Raw genomic sequence first — 20154 nt, 5'->3', positions numbered from 1 at the left:
TTCTTGGTCACCTCCCTGACCCTTATCCCCCGATTGCTGAGTTTGGCCAGCTCTAGGAAGAGAGTCCTGGTGGTTCCAAACTTCTTCCATTTAAGAATGGTGGAAGCGACCTTGTCCTTGGGGACATTCAATGCTGCAGAAATGTTTTGGTACCTTTCCCGAGATCTGTGCCTCGACACAATCCTGTCTCGGAGTTCTACGGACAATTCCTTCAACCTCATGGCTCGGTTTTTGCTCTGACATGCACTGTCAACTGTGGGACCTTATATAGACAATTGTTTGCCTTTCCAAATCAATTTAATTTATCACAGGTGGACTCCAATCAAGTAGTAGAAACATCAAGGATGATCAATTTAAACAGGATGCCCCTGAGCTCAATTTCAAATCTCACAGCAAAAGAAGGTCTGAATACTTATGTAAATAAGGTACAGTTGAAGTCGGAAGTTTACATACACTTAGGTTGGAGTCATAAAAACAAGTTGTTCAACCACTCCACAAATGTCTTGTTAACAAACTATAGTTTTGGCAAGTCTGTTAGGACATCTACTTTGTGCATGACACAAGCACTTTTTCCAACAATTGTTTACAGACAGATTATTTCACTTATAATTCACTGTATCACAATTCCAGTGGGTCAGAAGTTCACATACACTAAGTTGACTGTGCCTTTAAATAGCTTGGAAAATTCCCGAAAATTATGTCATGGCTTTATAATCTTCTGATAGGCTAACTTACATCATTTGAGTCAAAATGAAGAAAAAAAAGTATCTATATCCACAGTAAAACGAATCCTATATCGACATAACTTGAAAGGCCGCCCAGCAAAGGAAGAAGCCACTGCTCCAAAACCGCCATAAAAAAGCCAGACTACGGTTTGCAACTGCACATGGGGACAAAGATTGTACTTTTTGGAGAAATGTCCTCTGGTCTGATGAAACAAAAATTGAACTGTTCGGCCATAATGACCATCGTTATGTTTGGAGGAAAACGTGGGAAGCTTGCAAGCCGAAGAACACCATCCCAACCGTGAAGCACGGGGTGGCAGCATCATGTTGTGGGGGTGCTTTGCTGCAGGAGGGACTGGTGCACTTCACAAAATAGATGGCATCATGAAGCAGGAAAATTATGTAGATATATTGAAGCAACATCTCAAGACATCAGTCAGGAAGTTAAAGCTTGGTCGCAAATGGGTCTTCCAAATGGACAGTGACCCCAAGCATACTTCCAAAGTTGTGGCAAAATGGCTTAAGGACAACAAAGTCAAGGTATTGGAGTGGCCATCACAAAGCCCTGACCTCAATCCTATAGAAAATTTGTGGGCAGAACTGAAAAAGCGTGTGCGAGCAAGGATGCCTACAAACCTGACTCAGTTACATCAGCTCTGTCAGGACGAATGGGCCAAAATGCACCCAACTTATTGTGGGAAGCTTGTGGAAGGCTACACGAAACATTTGACCCAAGTTAAACAATTTTAAAGGCAATGCTACCAAATACTAATTGAGTGTATGTAAACTTCTGACCCACTGGGAATGTAATGAAAGAAAATAAAATCTGAAATAAATCATTCTCTACTATTATTCTGACATTTCACATTCTTAAAAAAAAGTGGTGATCCTAACTGACCGAAGACAGGGAATTTTTACTAGGATTAAATGTCAGGAATTGTGAAAAACTGAGTTTAAATGTATTTGGCTAAGGTGTATGTAAACTTAAACTGTATGTTTAAAAAAATATACATAAAATTCACAAAAAAATGTCTAAAAACCTGTTTTTTTTGCTCATTTTAGGGTATTTTGTGGAGATTGATGAGGGAAAAAAGTATTTAATACATTTTAGAAGGGGTCTGAATACTTTCCGAAGGCACTGAATAAAAGTATGTGGACACCCGTTCAAATTAGTGGATTCGGCTATTTCAGTCACGCCCGTTGCTGACAGGTGTATAAAATCAAGCACACAGCTATGAAATCTCAATAGACAAACATTGGCAGTAGAATGGCCTTACTGAAGAGCTCAGTGACTTTTGACATGGCAACAGTCATAGGATGCCACCTTTCCAACAAGTCAGTTCGTCAAATTTCTGCCCTGCTAGAGCTGAACCGGTCAACTGTAAGTGCTGGTATTTTGAAGTGGAGCAACAGCTCAGCCGCAAAGTGGCCACACCAGCTCACAGAACAGGACCGCCAAGTGCTGAAGCGCGTAAAAATCATCGGTCCTCAGTTGGTCAGTGGTCTGGACAGTATCAGCCACAGTGGTCTGGACCCAGGCCCTGTTGATCTACAGTATCAGCCACAGTGGTCTGGACCCAGGCCCTGTTGATCTACAGTATCAGCCACAGTGGTCTGGACTCAGGCCCTGTTGATCTACAGTATCAGCCACAGTGGTCTGGACCCAGGCCCTGTTGATCTACAGTATCAGCCACAGTGGTCTGGACCCAGGGCCTGTTGATCTACAGTATCAGCCACAGTGGTCTGGACCCAGGGCCTGTTGATCTACAGTCACAGTATGAGCCACAGTGGTCTGGACTCAGGCCCTGTTGATCTACAATATCAGCCACAGTGGTCTGGACCCAGGCCCTGTTGATCTACAGTATCAGCCACAGTGGTCTGGACCCAGGGCCTGTTGGTCTAGTCACAGTATCAGCCACAGTGGTCTGGACCCAGGGCCTGTTGATCTACAGTATCAGCCACAGTGGTCTGGACTCAGGCCCTGTTGATCTACAGTATCAGCCACAGTGGTCTGGACCCAAGCCCTGTTGATCTACAGTATCAGCTACAGTGGTCTGGACCCAGGCCCTGTTGATCTACAGTATCAGCTACAGTGGTCTGGACCCAGGCCCTGTTGATCTACAGTATCAGCCACAGTGGTCTGGACCCAGGCCCTGTTGATCTACAGTATCAGCCACAGTGGTCTGGACCCAGGCCCTGTTGATCTACAGTATCAGCCACAGTGGTCTGGACCCAGGCCCTGTTGATCTACAGTATCAGCCACAGTGGTCTGGACTCAGGCCCTGTTGATCTAGTCACAGTATCAGCCACAGTGGTCTGGACCCAGGCCCTGCTGATCTACAGTATCAGCTACAGTGGTCTGGACCCAGGGCCTGTTGATCTAGTCACAGTATCAGCCACAGTGGTCTGGACCCAGGCCCTGTTGATCTACAGTATCAGCCACAGTGGTCTGGACCCAGGCCCTGTTGATCTACAGTATCAGCCACAGTGGTCTGGACCCAGGCCCTGTTGATCTACAGTATCAGCCACAGTGGTCTGGACTCAGGCCCTGTTGATCTACAGTATCAGCCACAGTGGTCTGGACTCAGGCCCTGTTGATCTACAGTATCAGCCACAGTGGTCTGGACTCAGGCCCTGTTGATCTCCAGGGAGGGAGGGACAAACCTGGCTGGCTGTCTGGGGAGCGTTTAAAATGCATCACTAACTCATACCTCTCAACAATAGTCCCACATACAGTACCAGTCAAAAGTTTGGACACACCTACTCATTCCAGGTTTTTTTAATGTTTACTATTTTCTACATTGTAGAATAATAGTGAAGACATCACAACTATGAAATAACACATATGGAATCATGTAGTAACCAAAAAAGTGCTAAACAAATCAAAATATATTTTAGATTTTACATTCTTCAAAGTAGCCACCCTTTGCCTTGACAACATTGCACACTCTTGGCATTCTCTCAACCAGCTTCACCTGGAATGCTTTTCCAACAGTCTTGAAGGAGTTCCCACATACGCTGAACACTTGTTGGCTGCTTTTCCTTCCCTCTGCAGTCCAACTCATCCCAAACCATCTCAATTGGGTTGAGGTCGGGTGATTGTGAAGGCCAGGTTATCTGATGCAGCACTCCATCCCTCTCCTTCTCTGTCAAATAGCCCTTACACAGCTTGGAGGTGTTTTGGGTCTTTGTACTGTTGAAAAACAAATGATAGTCCCACTACGCGCAAACCAGATGGGATGGCGTATCGCTGCAGAATGCTGTGGTAGCCATGCTGGTTAAGTGTGCCTTGAATTATAAATAAATCACTGACAGTGTCACCAGCAAAGCACCATCACACCTCCTCCTGCATGCTTCACGGTTGGGAACCACACATGCGGAGATCATCTGTTCACCTACTCTGCGTCTGACAAAGACACGGCGGTTGGAACCAAAAATATCACATTTCGAATCATCAGACAAAAGGACAGACTTCCACCGGTCTAATGTCATTGCTCCGGTTTCTTGGCCCAAGCAAGTCTATTCTTCTTAGTGGTGTCCTTTAGTACTCTTTTTTTGCAGCAATTCGACCATGAAGGCCTGATTCACGCAGTCTCCTATAAACAGTTGATGTTGAGATGTGTCTGTCACACTCTGTGAAGCATTTACAGGGGCTGCAATTTCAGAGGCTGGTAACTCTAATGAACGTATCCTCTGCAGCAGAGGAAACTCTGGGTCTTCCTTTCCTGTGGCGGTCCTCATGAGAGCCAGTTTCATCATAGCGCTTGATGGTTTTTGCGACTGCACTTGAAGAAACGTTCAAAGTTTTTGAAATTTTCCGGATTGACTGACCTTCATGTCTTAAAGTAATGATGGACTGTCGTTTCTCTTTGCTTATTTGAGCTGTTCTTGCCATAATATGGACATGGTATTTTACCAATAGGAATAATCTTCGGAATACCACCCCCACCTTGTCACAACACAACTGATTGGCTCAAACACATTAAGAAGGAAAAACATTCCACAAATTAACTTAACAAGGCACACCTGTTAATTGAAATGCATTCCAGGTGAATACCTCATGAAGCTGGTTGAGAGAATGCCAAGAGTGTGCAAAGCTGTCATCTAGGCAAAGGGTGGCTACTTTGAAGAATCTCAAATATAAAATCTATTTTGATTTGTTTAAAAACTTTTTTGCTTACTACATGATTCCATGTGTTATGTCATAATTGTTATTTCTTCACTATTATTCTACAATGTAGAAAATAGTAAAAATAAAGAAAAACCCTGGAATGAGTAGGTGTGTCCAAACTTTTGACTGGTAGTTTAGCTGTAGGTGTTTATAGTAAACAGTGTGGAATTACCACAGTAACACCTAAGAGAGGAGGGAGTTGGCCTTTGATGAGGAAGCAGAGACCAAGAGCCTCTTACCCCCACAAAGCCCACACACACGTGTACGCAGGCACGCACAAACACATAATCCCTACCAGGCAGCTGGGGCGGCAGCCACCACCAAAACAGACCATCTCTCATTTGGGGGTTAGGCTGTTTATTTGCCTTGGGCTGTGTCTTACTGTTTTCCTAGGCTTTCTAGCATCAGCTCCTGAAGCCTAAATATTTGCAGTGTAGTACATGTTGTAAGCTGCTGCATGATGTTGGCTGAGGTAATATGGGCTCAACAGGGCAGAAACAGCAGCAGCACTGGCCTACTTCGGAAACGAGGTATGATCACACGTGCGCGCGCACCTCGCATGCTGGCACACACACACACACACACACACACACACACACACACACACACACACAGCCCCAGGGTTCCATTCCGGTCAACGTGACCTCGGAATGCTTTTTAGAATGTCATAGATACAAGATGACCTGCTCCAATACCATGCTCTCAACACACAGAACACACCGTTCATATTAACTATCCAATTATGAGACCCTAGCTGTGAAATCCTGTAGCCAAGGCAACTCACAGCCTCCAGAACATCAAATCGCAGTGGAGATATTAAATAAACATACAATTCACTATAATCAATTCCTAGTTAACAGTGATATCCCAATTGAGTTTACACTTCAACTGAAAAACGTCACATCACCTGTTTCTTCACTATTACAACAGTTATTCAGTTGTAATAGTTCTAGGCAAAACACCCTGCAGGCCAGACAGATAGAGCTATAATAATTGTTGTTGTTGATATTTTGGGGCACTGGACAGCTGATTGCTTAACCTGTTGGGGATAGGGGGCAGTATTTGAACGGCCGGATAAAAAACGTACCCGATTTAATCTGGTTACTACTCCTGCCCAGTAACTAGAATATGCATATAATTAGTAGATTTGGATAGAAAACACTAAAGTTTCTAAAACTGTTTGAATGGTGTCTGTGAGTATAACAGAACTCATATGGCAGTCAAAACCCTGAGACAAATCCTAACAGGAAGTGGAAATCTGATGTGTGGAATCACATTCAAGCCTTTGCCATTGAAACACACAGGAACTTATTAATCATTTAGCACTTCCTAAGGCTTCCACTAGATGTCAACAGTCTTTACAAAGTGGTTTGAGTCTTCTATGGTAGAAACTGACCCAAAGAGAGGCTTGGGAAGTTGGTCACAGTGGGAGGGCCATTACTACTATGACGCGGGCGCCCATGGGAACCCTTTTGTTCTGAAATGTTTTGTAAGACAATGCAATCGTCCGCCTTGAATATTATTGAAGCTCTGGTTGAAAAAGGCCCTAAAGATTTATGTTATACAACGTTTGACATGTTTGAACGAACGTAAATATATATTTTTTGCACATTCGTGACGACAAGTCCCGCACGCTTCAGTACATTATGAGTAGCCTTCGGAACGCGCTAACAAGAAGGAACTATTGGGACATAAATTATTAACTTTTTCGAACAAAACTACATTTGTTGTGGACCTGGGATTCCTGGAAGTGCCTTCTGATGAAGATAATCAAAGGTAAGGGAATATTTACAATAGTATATTTGATTTTAGATGGTTCCAAGATGGCGCTAACATGTATCGCCTAGCCTATTTTTCTGAGCATACTACGTTGTTTATTGCAAAGTGTGATTTCACAGTAAAGTTATTTTTAAATCTGGCAATGCGGTTGCATTCACGAGATGTTAATCTATAATTCTTTGAATGACATAACATTTTAACAATGTTTTCGAATAGTAATTTTGTAAATTGTAGCGCTGATTCACCAGAAGCATTTGAGGGAAAATATTTTCTGAACGTCACGCGCCGATGTAAAATGCTGTTTTTATATAAATATGAACTTTATCGAACAAAAAATGCATGTATTGTGTAACATGATGTCCTAGGAGTGTCATCTGATGAAGATTGTCAAAGGTTAGTGCTGCATTTAGCTGTGTTTTGGGTATTTGTGATGCATGTTAGTTGCTTTGAAAATGGCAGTGTGATTTGTTTTGGCAGGGTACTCTCCTAACATAATCTAATGTTTTGCTTTTGCTGTAAAGCCTTTTTGAAATCGGACAACGTGGTTCGATTCAGGAGAGGTGTATCTATAAAATGGTGTAAAATAGTCATATGTTTGAGAAATTGAAGTTATAGCATATAGAAGTATTTGTATTTCGCGCGACGCGATTCCACTGGCTGTGGACGCAAGCATCCCACGTTCCCAGACAGGTTAATAAAGTAAAAGCCCTTTCACTAGATCTCTCCAGATTTCCCCAACAGAGATAAAGGAGAGGGTGGGAGGTAGCAGAGGTGTCATTCCCATAGGGGGCACAGGGACACGTGCTCCCTCAGATTTGTCCTGTTTAAAATAAAATAAATGTATCTGTAATACTACTAGCCACCTAGCAAATGTATGAAGTTGGCTTTAGCTAGCCCAGCCAACTAGCTACCAAGAAACCATTTCGGGCTACTAAAACACAGGCTAGTGTTTTAGTACTATATCTCTTGACACAATGATGAAAATAATCATGGCCTCTAAACCTTCAAGCTGCATACTGGCCCCTATTCCAACTAAACTACTGAAAGAGCTGCTTCCTGTGCTTGGCCCTCCTATGTTGAACATAATAAACAGCTCTCTATCCACCGGATGTGTACCAAACTCACTAAAAGTGGCAGTAATAAAGCCTCTCTCGAAAAAGCCAAACCTTGACCCAGAAAATATAAAAAAAAACTATAGGCCTATATCGAATCTCCCATTCTTCTCCAAAAAAATTGAAAAAGCTGTTGCGCAGCAATTCACTGCCTTCCTGAAGATAAACAATGTATACGAAACGCTTCAGTCTGGTTTTAGACTGCATCAAAGCACTGAGACTGCACTTGTGAAGGTGGCAAATTACCTTTTAATGGCGTCAGACCGAGGCTCTGCATCTGTCCTCGTGCTCCTAGGGTGCTTTTGATACCATCGATCACCACATTCTTTTTGAGAGGTTGGAAACCCAAATTGGTCTACACGGACAAGTTCTGGCCTGGTTTGTCCTCTGACAAATCAACTGTAAATTTCGGTGTTCCTCAAGGTTCCGTTTTAGGACCACTATTGTTTTCACTATATATTTTACTTCTTGATGATGTCATTCGGAAACATAATGTTAACTTTCACTGCTATGTTACTCTGGACCTTGATCTCTCTTTTGACGAACATATCAAGACTGTTTCAAGGACAGCTTTTTTCCATCTACGTAACATTGCAAAAATCTGAAACTTTCTGTCCAAAAATGATGCAGAAAAATGTATCCATGCTTTTGTCACTTCTAGGTTAGACTACTGCAATGCTCTACTTTCCGATTACCCAGATAAAGCACTAAATAAACTTCAGTTAGTGCTAAACACGGCTGCTAAAATCTTGAATAGAACCAAAAAATTTGATCATATTACTCCAGTGCTAGCCTCTCTACACTGGCTTCCTGTTAAGGCAAGGGCTGATTTCAAGGTTTTACTGCTACCCTACAAAGCATTACATGGGCTTGCTCCTACCGATCTTTCCGACTTGGTCCTGTCGTACAAACCTACACGTACGCTATGGTCACAAGACGCAGGCCTCCTTACTGTCCCTAGAATTTCTAAGCAAACAGCTGGAGGCAGGGCTTTCTTCTATAGAGCTCCATTTTTATGGAATGGTCTGCCTATCCATGTGAGAGACGCAGACTCGGTCTCAACCTTAAAGTCTTTATTGAAGACTCATCTCTTCAGTAGGTCCTATGATTGAGAGTAGTCTGGCCCAGGAGTGTGAAGGTGAACGAAAAGGCACTGGAGCAACGAACCGCCCTTGCTGTCTCTGCCTGGCCGGTTCCCCTCTCTCCACTGGGATTCTCTGCCTCTAACCCTATTACAGGGGCTGAGTCACTGGCTTACTGGTGCTCTTCCATGCCGTTCCTAGGAGGGGTGCGTCACTTGAGTGGGTTGAGTCACTGACGTGATCTTCCTGTCTGGGTTGGCGCCCGTCCCTTGGGTTGTGCCGTGGCGGAGATCTTTGTGGGCTATACTCGGCCTTGTCTCAGGATGGTAAGTTGGTGGTTGAAGATATCCCTCTAGTGGTGTGGGCGCTGTGCTTTGGCAAAGTGGGTGGGATTATGTCCTGCCTGTTTGGCCCTGTCCGGGGTATCGTCCGATGGGGCCACAGTGTCTCCCGACCCCTCCTGTCTCAGCCTCCAGTATTTATGCTGCAGTAGTTTATGTGTCGGGGGGATAGGGTCAGTTTGTTATATCTGGAGTATTTCTCCTGTCTTTTCCGGTGTCCTGTTTGAATTAATGTATGCTCTCTCTAATTCTCTCTTTCCTTCTCTCTCTCGGAGGACCTGAGCCCTAGGACCATGCCTCAGGACTACCTGGCTTGATGACTCCTTGCTGTCCCCAGCCCACCTGGCCGTGCTGCTGCTCCAGTTTCAACTGTTCTGCCTGCGGCTATGGAACCCTGACCTGTTCACCGGACGTGCTACCTGTCCCAGACCTGCTGTTTTCAACTCTCTAGAGACAGCAGCAGCGGTCTATTTACATCTATATTTTTCATAGCCGTCTATATACCACCACAGACCGATGCTGGCACTAAGACCGCACTCAATGTGCTGTATATGGCCATAAGCAAACAGGAGAACACTCATCCAGAGGCGGCACGCCTAGTGGCTGGGGACTTTAATGCAGGAAAACTCAAATCAGTTTCACCTAATTTCTATGAGCATGTTAAATGTGCAACCAGAGGGGGGGGAAAAAAATAAAAAAATAAAAAATAAACTCTAGACCACCTTTCCTCCACACAGAGACGCGTACAAAGCTCTCCCTCGCCCTCCATTTGGTAAATCTGAACATAATTATATTCTCCTGATTCCTGCTTACAAGCAAAAACTAAGCAGGAAGCACCAGTGACTCGGTCAATAATAAAGTGGCCAGATGAAGCAGATGCTAAGCTACAGGACTGTTTTTCTTGCAGGGTAGGGAACAACACATCTGCAACGCTGATCCTCAACATGGGGGCCCCTCAGGGGTGCGTGCTCAGTCCCCTCCTGTACTCCCTGTTCACTCATGACTGCATGGCCAGGCACGACTCCAACATCAAGTTTGCCGATGACACAACAGTGGTAGGCCTGATCACTGATGAGACAGCCTATAGGGAGGAGTTCAGAGACCTGGTCGTGTGGTGCCAGGACAATAACCTCTCTCTCAATGTGATCAAGGCAAAGGAGATGATTGTGGACTACAGGTAACGGAAGACCGAGCACACCCCCATTCTCATCGACAGGGCTGTAGTGGAACAGGTTGAGAGCTTCAAGTTCCTTGGTGTCCACATCACCAACAAACTATCATGGCCCAAACACACTAAAACAGTTGTGAAGAGGGCACGACAAAACCTATTCCCCCTCAGGAGATTGAAAAGATTTGGCATGGTTCCTCAGATCCTCAAAAGGTTCTACAGCTGCACCATCGAGAGCACCCTGACTGGTTCCAGCACTGCCTGGTATGGCAACTGCTCAGCCTTCGACCGCAAGGCACTACAGAGGCTAGAACATATGGCCCAGTACATGACTGGGGCCAAGCTTCCTACCAACCAGGACTTATACCAGGCGGTGTCAGAGGAAGGCCTAAAAATTGTCAAAGACTCCAGCCACCGTAGTCATAGACTGTTCTCTCTGCTACCGCACGGCAAGCGGTACCGGAGCACTATGTCGAGGTCCAAAAGGCTTCTTAACAGCTTCTACCCCCAAGCCATAAGACTCCTAAACAGCTAATCAAAGGGCTACCCAGACCCTTCTTTTACGCTGCTGCTACTCTCTGTTTATAATCTATGCATAGTCACTTAAACTCTTAATGTACATACTACCTCGACTAACCGGTGCCCCCACACTGGTAACCCCCTGTATATAGCCTCGCTTGTTATTTTACGTCTGCCGTTTAATTATTTGTTACTTTACTAAAAAAAAAATGTACACTTATTTGTATTTTTTTTCTTAACTTCTTAAAGCATTGTTGGTTAAGGGCTTGTAAGTAAGCATTTCACTGTTGTATTCGGCACATGTGACAAATAGAATTTGATTTGAATCTTGCCCTGGAGGCAGAACTGGGCGTTAGATGGGCCAGCTGCAAAGTCAAGATTGGCTCTATCATAAAACTTTGACAAAATTGTGCTTTTTAAAAAAATCTTAATTTAAGTTTAGGGTTAGGCATTAGGGTTAGCAGTGTGGTTAGGGTTAGGCATTAGGGTTAGCAGTGTGGTTAGGTTTAGGCATTAGGGTTAGCAGTGTGGTTAGGGTTAGGCATTAGGGTTAGGCATTAGGGTTAGCAGTGTGGTTAGGGTTAGGCATTAGGGTTAGCAGTGTGGTTAGGGTTAGGCATTAGGGTTAGCAGTGTGGTTAGGGTTAGGCATTAGGGTTAGCAGTGTGGTTAAGGTTAGGCATTAGGGTTAGCAGTGTGGTTAAGGTTAGGCATTAGGGTTAGCAGTGTGGTTAGGGTTAGCAGTGTGGTTAAGGTTAGCAGTGTGGTTAGGGTTAGGCATTAGGGTTAGCAGTGTGGTTAGGGTTAGCAGTGTGGTTAAGGTTAGCAGTGTGGTTAAGGTTAGCAGTGTGGTTAAGGTTAGCAGTGTGGTTAGGGTTAGGCATTAGGGTTAGCAGTGTGGTTAAGGTTAGAATCAGATTGTATGACTTTGTGGCTGTGCCAGCTAGTGACCACTCTGCAGAGCTGCAGGGAAAAAGCGTTTTTAGGTGTTTGAAAAATTCTAAATTCTCCAACTTCCGGACAGGGGGCCTAGCCCCACTCCGGACATCCCCCCCCCCCAGCCGTCCTCACGTACTTTGTACCCCCTCAGATATTTGAGGTGTATAACGCCCCCGAGACAAAGGCTACCCCCTCCCAGGCATTCACTTCTGTTTTTCTGGATGCTGGAGAGCTATTGCCAATTGCCATGATCCTCAATGTTTTCCAGGGCTCTGGCAGAAAGCCAAGTATGTCCTTCACATAAACAAAAATCCAGGGTCTTGTGTTTACTTAACCTCGTCCCCAGGCTATTGCCCACGGCGCATATAAGACTGGGATATCAACGATTAAAAGTTGGCCTTAGTGGGAGTGACCATAGAATTCAATGGGGGTGACCTACTGAGTCATGTATTTGTCATCATTGTGTGTTGTGGGAGATAAAGCCAATATCTTTCTGTATTGGGCTAACAAAGGCCAAGTTTGACACATTGGTCCACCAGACTCTTCTCCCATTTGGGTGGAAGTGTCTGGCAACAAGATTAGTGCTTACGTAACGAGAGAGGGAGAGAAAAAAATGGAGATGTGGAGGCCGTGCGGAGTAACCAGGCTCTGCAGCTGCCATGGCAACGATGGAACGTTGACGTATGGGTAATCAGAAACAGTGTGTCTTCGAGTTCAGATACTGGTCAGAGTTGTGTGTTTAAGGGTGACCCTGATGACTCTTTGAAGGGGTATTGGCTGTTATCAGGATGTTGGGTGTATATCAGTATTTATGCATGCATGTCTGTTTTTATGTGCATATAAGGACCGGGTGTGCTCCAGGAATTTGCCCCCCCATCTACCTCAGCCCCCACTGAACACAGCGCAGTTTGTTTGATAACACTCTGCCCCCTCCTTCCCTCCCGCGTCGTGTCATTCGGGGGAATCAGTAAGGGAAGTCCTGTCTGAGACACTCCCCTCTACTCTTCACAGGGAAATGTGAGGGACATGTGACACTGTGGTCTGTACTCACCACCACGGTGATGCCGTCCTTCTCCAACGGAGCCTTGTCATAGGTGACCTCACACACTCTCACCACCGTCGTGGCTCCGTACTTCTTAAGGTCCTACAGGGAGGGGGGGCAAGTTAGGTTAAAAGTAACTCACACTGTGTGTGTATGTGAGGGTATACAAATATAGCCGATATGTCTGCATGCACATGTTCATATGGTAGAACAGGAGTAAACAAACAAACAGGAGTCTGATTGAGTTGTTTTTAACGGTTTTGTCTGTCTGTCCGCCCGTCTGTGTCTGTCCGCCCGTCTGTCTGTCCGCCCGTCTGTGTCTGTCCGCCCGTCTGTGTCTGTCCGCCCGTCTGTGTCTGTCCGCCCGTCTGTGTCTGTCCGCCCGTCTGTGTCTGTCCGCCCGTCTGTGTGTGTCTGTCCGCCTGTCCGTGGTACACTTTGAGAGTGCACTTGTGGCCCACATGTTGTTCTGAGAAGGGTAGCGGTAGTTCTGCTATTGTCTGACCGTGCGGCACACTCCTCTCACCGCCAGGTGTCCGAAGGTGGCACCAGGACACGTCGCCATAGAAACGGAGGCTTTGTGAAATCAGGAGCCGCGAGCGCACTGTTGTTATCATGCCTCTGTACTCTGTGCAGTTTTATCAGTGTAGAAACAGTGTGGGGAGGAGGGGCTTGGAGCAGTATCGACATAATGTAATAGTGCAACCAAAGCGCAGAGAGAGAGAGAGAGAGAGAGGAGAGAAGAGAGAGAGAGCGAACACGGGGAGAGAGAGCGAGAGAGCGAACACGGGGAGAGAGAGAACACGGGGAGAGAGAGCGAGAGAGAGAACACGGGGAGAGAGAGCGAGAGAGAGAACACGGGGAGAGAGAGCGAGAGAGAGAACACGGGGAGAGAGAGCGAGAGAGAGAACACGGGGAGAGAGAGCGAGAGAGAGAACACGGGGAGAGAGAGCGAGAGAGAACACGGGGAGAGAGAGCGAGAGAGAACACGGGGAGAGAGAGCGAGAGAGAGAACACGGGGAGAGAGAGCGAGAGAGAGAACACGGGGAGAGAGAGCGAGAGAGAACACGGGGAGAGAGAGAGAGAGAACACAGGGAGAGAGAGAGAGAGAACACAGGGAGAGAGAGCGAGAGAGAACACGGGGAGAGAGAGAGAACAGGGAGAGAGAGAGAGAACAGGGAGAGAGAGAGAGAACAAATAGGAGGGAGGATGAGAGAGAGATAAAGGAGTGAAAAGAACAAGGGAGAAAGAGAGGGTTGGATAGAGCAGTCCTCACCTCGATGAAGCTGTTCAGGGTGGAGTTGGTGGGGTTGTGCGTGATGAGTAGCCGCATGTTCTTGTAGCACACCTCGGCCGGCGCCGGACGGTTCATACGGGCCATGTTGACAACCGTTACCCAGCTGGGGGGGCGAATGCAACACGGACAGGGACGCACAGGGGACACAAACTGGTGGACCACGGACGCCACGGTAGCTGGTGGGCTAAACTCCTCCGAAAACTCCTCTTCAAAGCTCTTCTTAGGCCTTTCCCCTCCTTTGAAAAGATCCGTCCTCGGGTTGGTCAATCCTCTGGGGTCAATATGGTTGGTTGAGATGAGGAAGAGCGTAGCCACGGTCTTGGGGCTTTCACTGAAGAGTAGTGGAGTAGTTAGTCCAATCACCCCATTAGAGTTCCTGAGAGAGGGTCTTACGGTGAGAGATCTAAGGGGGTGGAGAGTCCTGGGAGGCAGGGAGCCCTTCAGTGCAGGGTAGTAGGCTGAGAAGGCAAAGCAGTGGGCATCCTCCCCTGGATCAGCCTATGCTCTGGGATGTTGAGCGTGGCAGTAGTCTCCAGTCTTCTGCAAGAACGCCATCAAAAGCACAGTGCCAAGGGTGTAAAACTGTGTGGAGCCAAAGGGGAAGGGGCAAAGAAAGACAGAAAAGAGTTACCCCTGATAAATCTGAGACAAACAAGACATTGGCTGCTTCCTGATGAAGGGCTGACTATAGAACTGATTACACAATGTTGTTTCCCTCGCTTTCTCTCATTCCCCCAACTAGCACTATGTAAATAAACTGATTGATGATGTGCAACATCAAATAATGGTCTAATGTTTCAACAAAGGCATTCATTTCACCTCCAGTCACTGTTTTCATTTCCCCAACTCATTTGCTACATTAGATATGCTAGAAATAAACATAATAACAAGCATGCCAATTATTTTTTATAAAAAAATCACATAAAACTGACTTTATCATCTGCTCTACCAACTACAATATTTTTTCGTGTGCAAAAAACAAAACATTTGAAAAAGATTCTTTACAATTGCCCACATTCATCCTGATTCAATAATAACATTATTATTGCATTGATGACACACACACTTATACAGATTGAATTATATTTTGAGGTTATAAAATTAATCTGTGCAATCAAAAAAAGACGACCCCCACCCAAAAAAAGGCGCACCTTTGTTCACTCCGGCTAGTTAAAACTCCCGGTGTGAACAAAACATAATACTAGTCCACATCATAGCCATATATTTAGAATATGGTTCTGGTCCACATCCACCGAATCTTCCAACTGCTCCTCGAATAATGAATACGACACAGACAGACCAAACAGTTATCTTGCAGAACAGCTTTCAGTTTGTACAGGGTCGATAATAAACCCTACATAACCCTCGAAGAACAAGCGCACGCTGATTATAATGAGAGAAGAGATCTATGTGGCCAAACGAGTTTATGCGCCCGTCTCTACCTCTCGTTGCTCTATATCCCCTCCCGGTGCCGCTTACCTTACGCAGCTCCCTGATCGGAATTCAGCCTGTTGTTCCCACGAGAATAAGAGGAGGTAAACAGTCTCTACAGCCGACAGCAAAATGCCTTTTTCTCAGACTCGGTTGAGACGGCTGAGACAGTTCAGACTTGATTTATGGCACGTAGCACACTGTAGCCTACTCCGCTACACTCCATCAGTCTGCAACTCCTATCACAGCAAAGCAGACACAGCCTCCTCTACTCATACGAGAGGGAGGGAGAGCCACCCCAACTATATATATATTCCACCCCATTTTCATTATTCAGTTCTCATCTCAGTATTTCGCTGAAACCGCCAAAAGTTGCTCACTTGCAGCACGAAATCAACATTGTGAGGAATGTCTTAAACTTTCTGCCACTACTAAATCTTGTATCTATTATGCTACTTGACGCATTCATGTCGCCCGAGTTCGTTGAGGTTATGAGAGAGTAGGATTGCACTTTTTGGTGGAAACTCTCCGTGGGAATTAAAGGGAATATATGCAAATTAATATTAATACAATTTAAATGTATATTTTTTTGCATTGGATATATTTACCATATCAAATCGAGGACAGAAACATAATTATTTTACCTTATAAGTATACATAATTGCAAATGATTAAATCTTTCCAATTGAAGAAAAAATTGAATTATTTTTAGTTATGAATTGAACTTTAATTAAATGAGTTGACTCTTCACACAGGATGATTTCACTGAACAACAAAAGAAAGGGAATATTGAATGATCCATCGCATCTCCCAAAAACGTTTTCAACATACATCTGTAAAATGATAGTCTAGAAACTAAAGCTTTGGTTGTCTTCCTCTCAGGCTTCCATGTCTTCTCCCTGGACCTCCTCAATGTCCACCTCTTGAACATCAGACTCTGAGGCCTCATCTTCACTGTCACTTTCCAACCTTGTTGAGGATGGCTCATTGTCAGGCTCAAAAAGCCTCAAATTTGCCCAGATGGCCGCCAATTTTTCAACCCTTGTATTGGTCAGCCTGTTGCGTGCTTTGGTGTGTGTGTTCCCAAACAAGGACCACTTGTGCTCTGAGGCGGCTGCTGTTGGTGAGATTTGGAGGATGATGGAGGCAACAGGGGGAAGAGCCTCAGATTCACAAAGTCCCTTCCACCAGGTGGCTGATGAGATATGTTTGCACGACTGCCATATTACATCTCCATCCCAAAGCCCTTGCTTGGAAGTGTACTCTGCCAGACTGCCAAGAACCTTCTTGCCCTCATCCAGGCCAAGGTGGCGAGACACGGTAGTGATGACACCATAGGCCTTGTTGAACTCTGCACTGGACAGGATGCTCTTGCCTGCATACTTGGGGTCCAACATGTACGCAGAGGCGAAATAATTACAATTCAGCATTAACACTGGAGTGATAGATGTGCAGATGATGATGTGCAAGTAGAAAATAATGGGATGCAAAAGAGCAAGAGGACAAGTAACAATATGGGGATGAGGTAGTATGGTGTGCTATTTACAGATTGGCTGTGTACAGGTACAGTGATTGGTAACCAGCTCTGACAGCTGATGCTTAAAGTCAGAGAGGGAGATATAAGACTCCAGCTTCAGCAATTTTTGCAATTCGTTCCAGTCATTGGCAGCAGAGAACTGGAAGGAAAGGCGGCCAAAGGAAGTGTTGGCTTTGGGGATGACCAGTGAAATATACCTGCTGGAGCGCCTGCTACGTGTGGGTGTTGCTATGGTGACCATTGAGCTGAGATAAGGCGGGGCTTTACCTAGCATAGACTTATAGATGACCTGGAGCCAGTGGGTTTGGCGACGAATATGTAGTGAGGGCCAGCCAACGAGAGCATACAGGTCGCAGTGGTGGGTAGTATATGGGGCTTTGGTGACAAAATGGATGGCACTGTGATAGACTACATCAAGTTTGCTGAGTAGAGTGTTGGAGGCTATTTCGTAAATGACATTGCCGAAGTCAAGGATCGGTAGGATAGTCAGTTTTACGAGGGTATGTTTGGCAGCATGAGTGAAGGAGGCTTTGTTGCAAAATAGGAAGCCAATTCTAGATTTAATTTTGGATTGGAGATGCTTAATGCGAGTCTGGAAAGAGAGTTTACAGTCTAGCCAGACACCTAGGTATTTGTAGTTGGCCACATATTCTAAGTCAGAACCGTCCAGAGTAGTGATACAAGTCGGGTGGGAGGGTGCGTGCAGCAATCGATTGAAGAGCATGTACTTTGTTTTACTAGCATTTAAAAGCAGCTGGAGGCCACAGAAGGAGTGTTGTACGGCATTGAAGCTCGTTTGGAGGTTTGTTAGCACAGTGTCCAAAGAAGGGCCAGATGTATACAGAATGGTGTCGTCTGCGTAGAGGTGGATCAGAGAATCACCAGCAGCAAGAACGACATCATTGATATATACAGAGAAAAGTGTCGGCCTGAGAATTGAATCCTGTGGCACCCCCCATAGAGACTGCCAGAGGTCCGGACAACAGGCCCTCTGATTTGACACACTGAACTCTAACTGAGAAGTAGTTGGTGAAGCAGGCGAGGCAGTCATTTGAGAAGCCAAGGCTATTGAGTCTGCCGATAAGAATGTGGTGATTGACAGAGTCGAAAGCCTTGGCCAGATCGATGAAGACGGCTGCACAGTACTGTCTTTTATCGATGGCGGTTACGACATCATTAGGACCTTGAGCGTGGCTGAGGTGCACCCATGACCAGCTCGGAAACCAGATTGCATAGTGGAGAATGTACGGTGGAATTTGAAATGGTTGGTTGTTTGTTTGTTAACTTGGCTTTCAAAGATTTTAGAAAGGCAGGGCAGGATGGATATAGTTCTATAACAGTTTGGGTCTAGAGTGTCTCCCCCTTTGAAGAGGGGGATGACCGCGGCAGCTTTCCAATCTTTGAGGAGCTCAGACGATACGAAAGTGAGGTTGAATAGGCTAGTAATAGGGGTTGCAACAATTTCGGCAGATCATTTTAGAAAGAGAGGGTCCAGAGTGTTTAGCCCAGCTGATATGTAGGGATCCAGATTTTGCAGCTCTATCAGAACACCAGCTGTCTGGATTTGGGTGAAGGAGAAGCGGGGGGGGGGGGGGGGGGGGGGGGGGGGGGGGGGGCTTGGGCATGTTGCTGCAGAGGATGCTAAGGTGTTGGCCGCGGTATGGGTAGCCAGGTGGAAAGCATGGCCAGCCGTAGAAAAATGCCTCTTGAAAATTATTGATTATTGTAGATTTATCGGTGGTGACAGTGTTTCCTATCCTCAGTGCAGTGGGCAGCTGGGAGGAGGTGCTCTTATTCTTCATGGACTTTACGGTGTCCCAAAACTTTTTGTAATTAGTGCTATAGGATGCAAATTTCTGTTTGAAAAAGCTAGCCTTAGCTTTCCTAACTGACTGAGTATATTGGTTCCTGACTTCCCTGAAAAGTTGCATATCACGGGGGACATTCGATGCTAATTACATTTCCCTCACTAACTTTAAACATCAGCTATTTGAGCAGCTAACCGATCGCTGCAGCTGTACATTGTCCATCTGTAAATAGCTCACCCAATCTACCTACCTCATCCACATATTGTTTTTATTTACTTTTCTGCACACCAGTTTCACTACTTGCACATCATCATCTGCTGATCTATCACTCCAGTGTTAATCTGATAAATTGTAATTACTTTGCTACTATGGCCTATTTATTGCCTTACCTCCTCAAGCCATTTGCACACACTGTATATAGACGTTATTTTTTCTATTGTGTTATTGACTGTAAACTTGTTTATTCCATGTGTAACTCTGTGCTGTTGTTTGTTGGACTGCTTTGCTTTATCTTGGCCAGGTCGCAGTTGTAAATGAGAACTTGTTCTCAACTAGCTTACCTGGTTAAATAAAGGTGAAATAAAAATAATGCAGAACGCCACAGGATATGTTTGTGCTGGTCAAGGGCAGTCAAGACTGGGGTAAACCAAGGGCTATATCTCTTCTTAGTTCTACAATTTTGAATGGTGCATGCTCATTTAAAATGGTGAGGAAAGCACTTTTAAAGAGCAACCAGGCATCCTCTACTGACGGGATGAGGTCAATATCTTTCCAGGATACCCGGGCCAGGTCGATTAGAAAAGCCTGCTCGCTGAAGTATTTTAGGGAGTGGTTGACAGTGATGAGGGGTGGTCGTTTGACCGCGGACCCATTACGCACGCAGGCAAGGAGGCAGTTATCGCTGAGATCCTGGTTGAAGACAGCAGAGGTGTATTTAGAGGGCAAGTTGGTCAGGATGATATCTAAGAGGGTGCCCATGGTTACAGATTTAGGGTTGTACCTGGTAGGTTCCTTGATAATTTGTGTGAGATTGAGGGCATCTATCTTAGATTGTAGGACGGCCGGGGTGTTAAGCATGTCCCAGTTTAGGTCATCTAACAGTACGAACTCTGAAGATAGATGGGGGGGGGCAATCAATTCACATATGGTGTCCAGGGCACAGCTGGGGGCTGAAGGTGGTCTATAACAAGTGACAACGGTGAGA

The 20154-nt window shown here is 45.5% G+C and overlaps 1 protein-coding gene across 4 annotated transcripts in view; it reads right to left on the bottom strand.

Moving 5' to 3' along the window:
• Window positions 1-20154, bottom strand: part of LOC115174050 (protein tyrosine phosphatase type IVA 3) — a 58684-nt gene that overhangs the window by 7180 nt on the left and 31350 nt on the right. Inside the window, exons 1-3 of one of the 4 annotated variants that reach the window (XM_029732679.1) lie at window positions 15654-15900; window positions 14154-14756; window positions 12887-12979 (exon numbers count right to left, since the gene is read on the bottom strand). In XM_029732679.1, the coding sequence (XP_029588539.1) occupies window positions 12887-12979; window positions 14154-14258 (198 nt within the window). In that variant the 5' untranslated portion in view covers window positions 14259-14756; window positions 15654-15900. Of the gene's footprint in view, window positions 1-12886; window positions 12980-14153; window positions 14757-15325; window positions 15634-15653; window positions 15901-20154 lie in introns of those variants that run through there. The other 3 variants (XM_029732676.1, XM_029732677.1, XM_029732678.1) reach the window with 3 other exon arrangements.

Source organism: Salmo trutta, chromosome 34 (genome assembly GCF_901001165.1).
Source record: "Salmo trutta chromosome 34, fSalTru1.1, whole genome shotgun sequence".
Taxonomy (NCBI): Eukaryota; Metazoa; Chordata; class Actinopteri; order Salmoniformes; family Salmonidae; genus Salmo; species Salmo trutta.
This window is presented reverse-complemented; position numbering and strand designations above follow the sequence as displayed.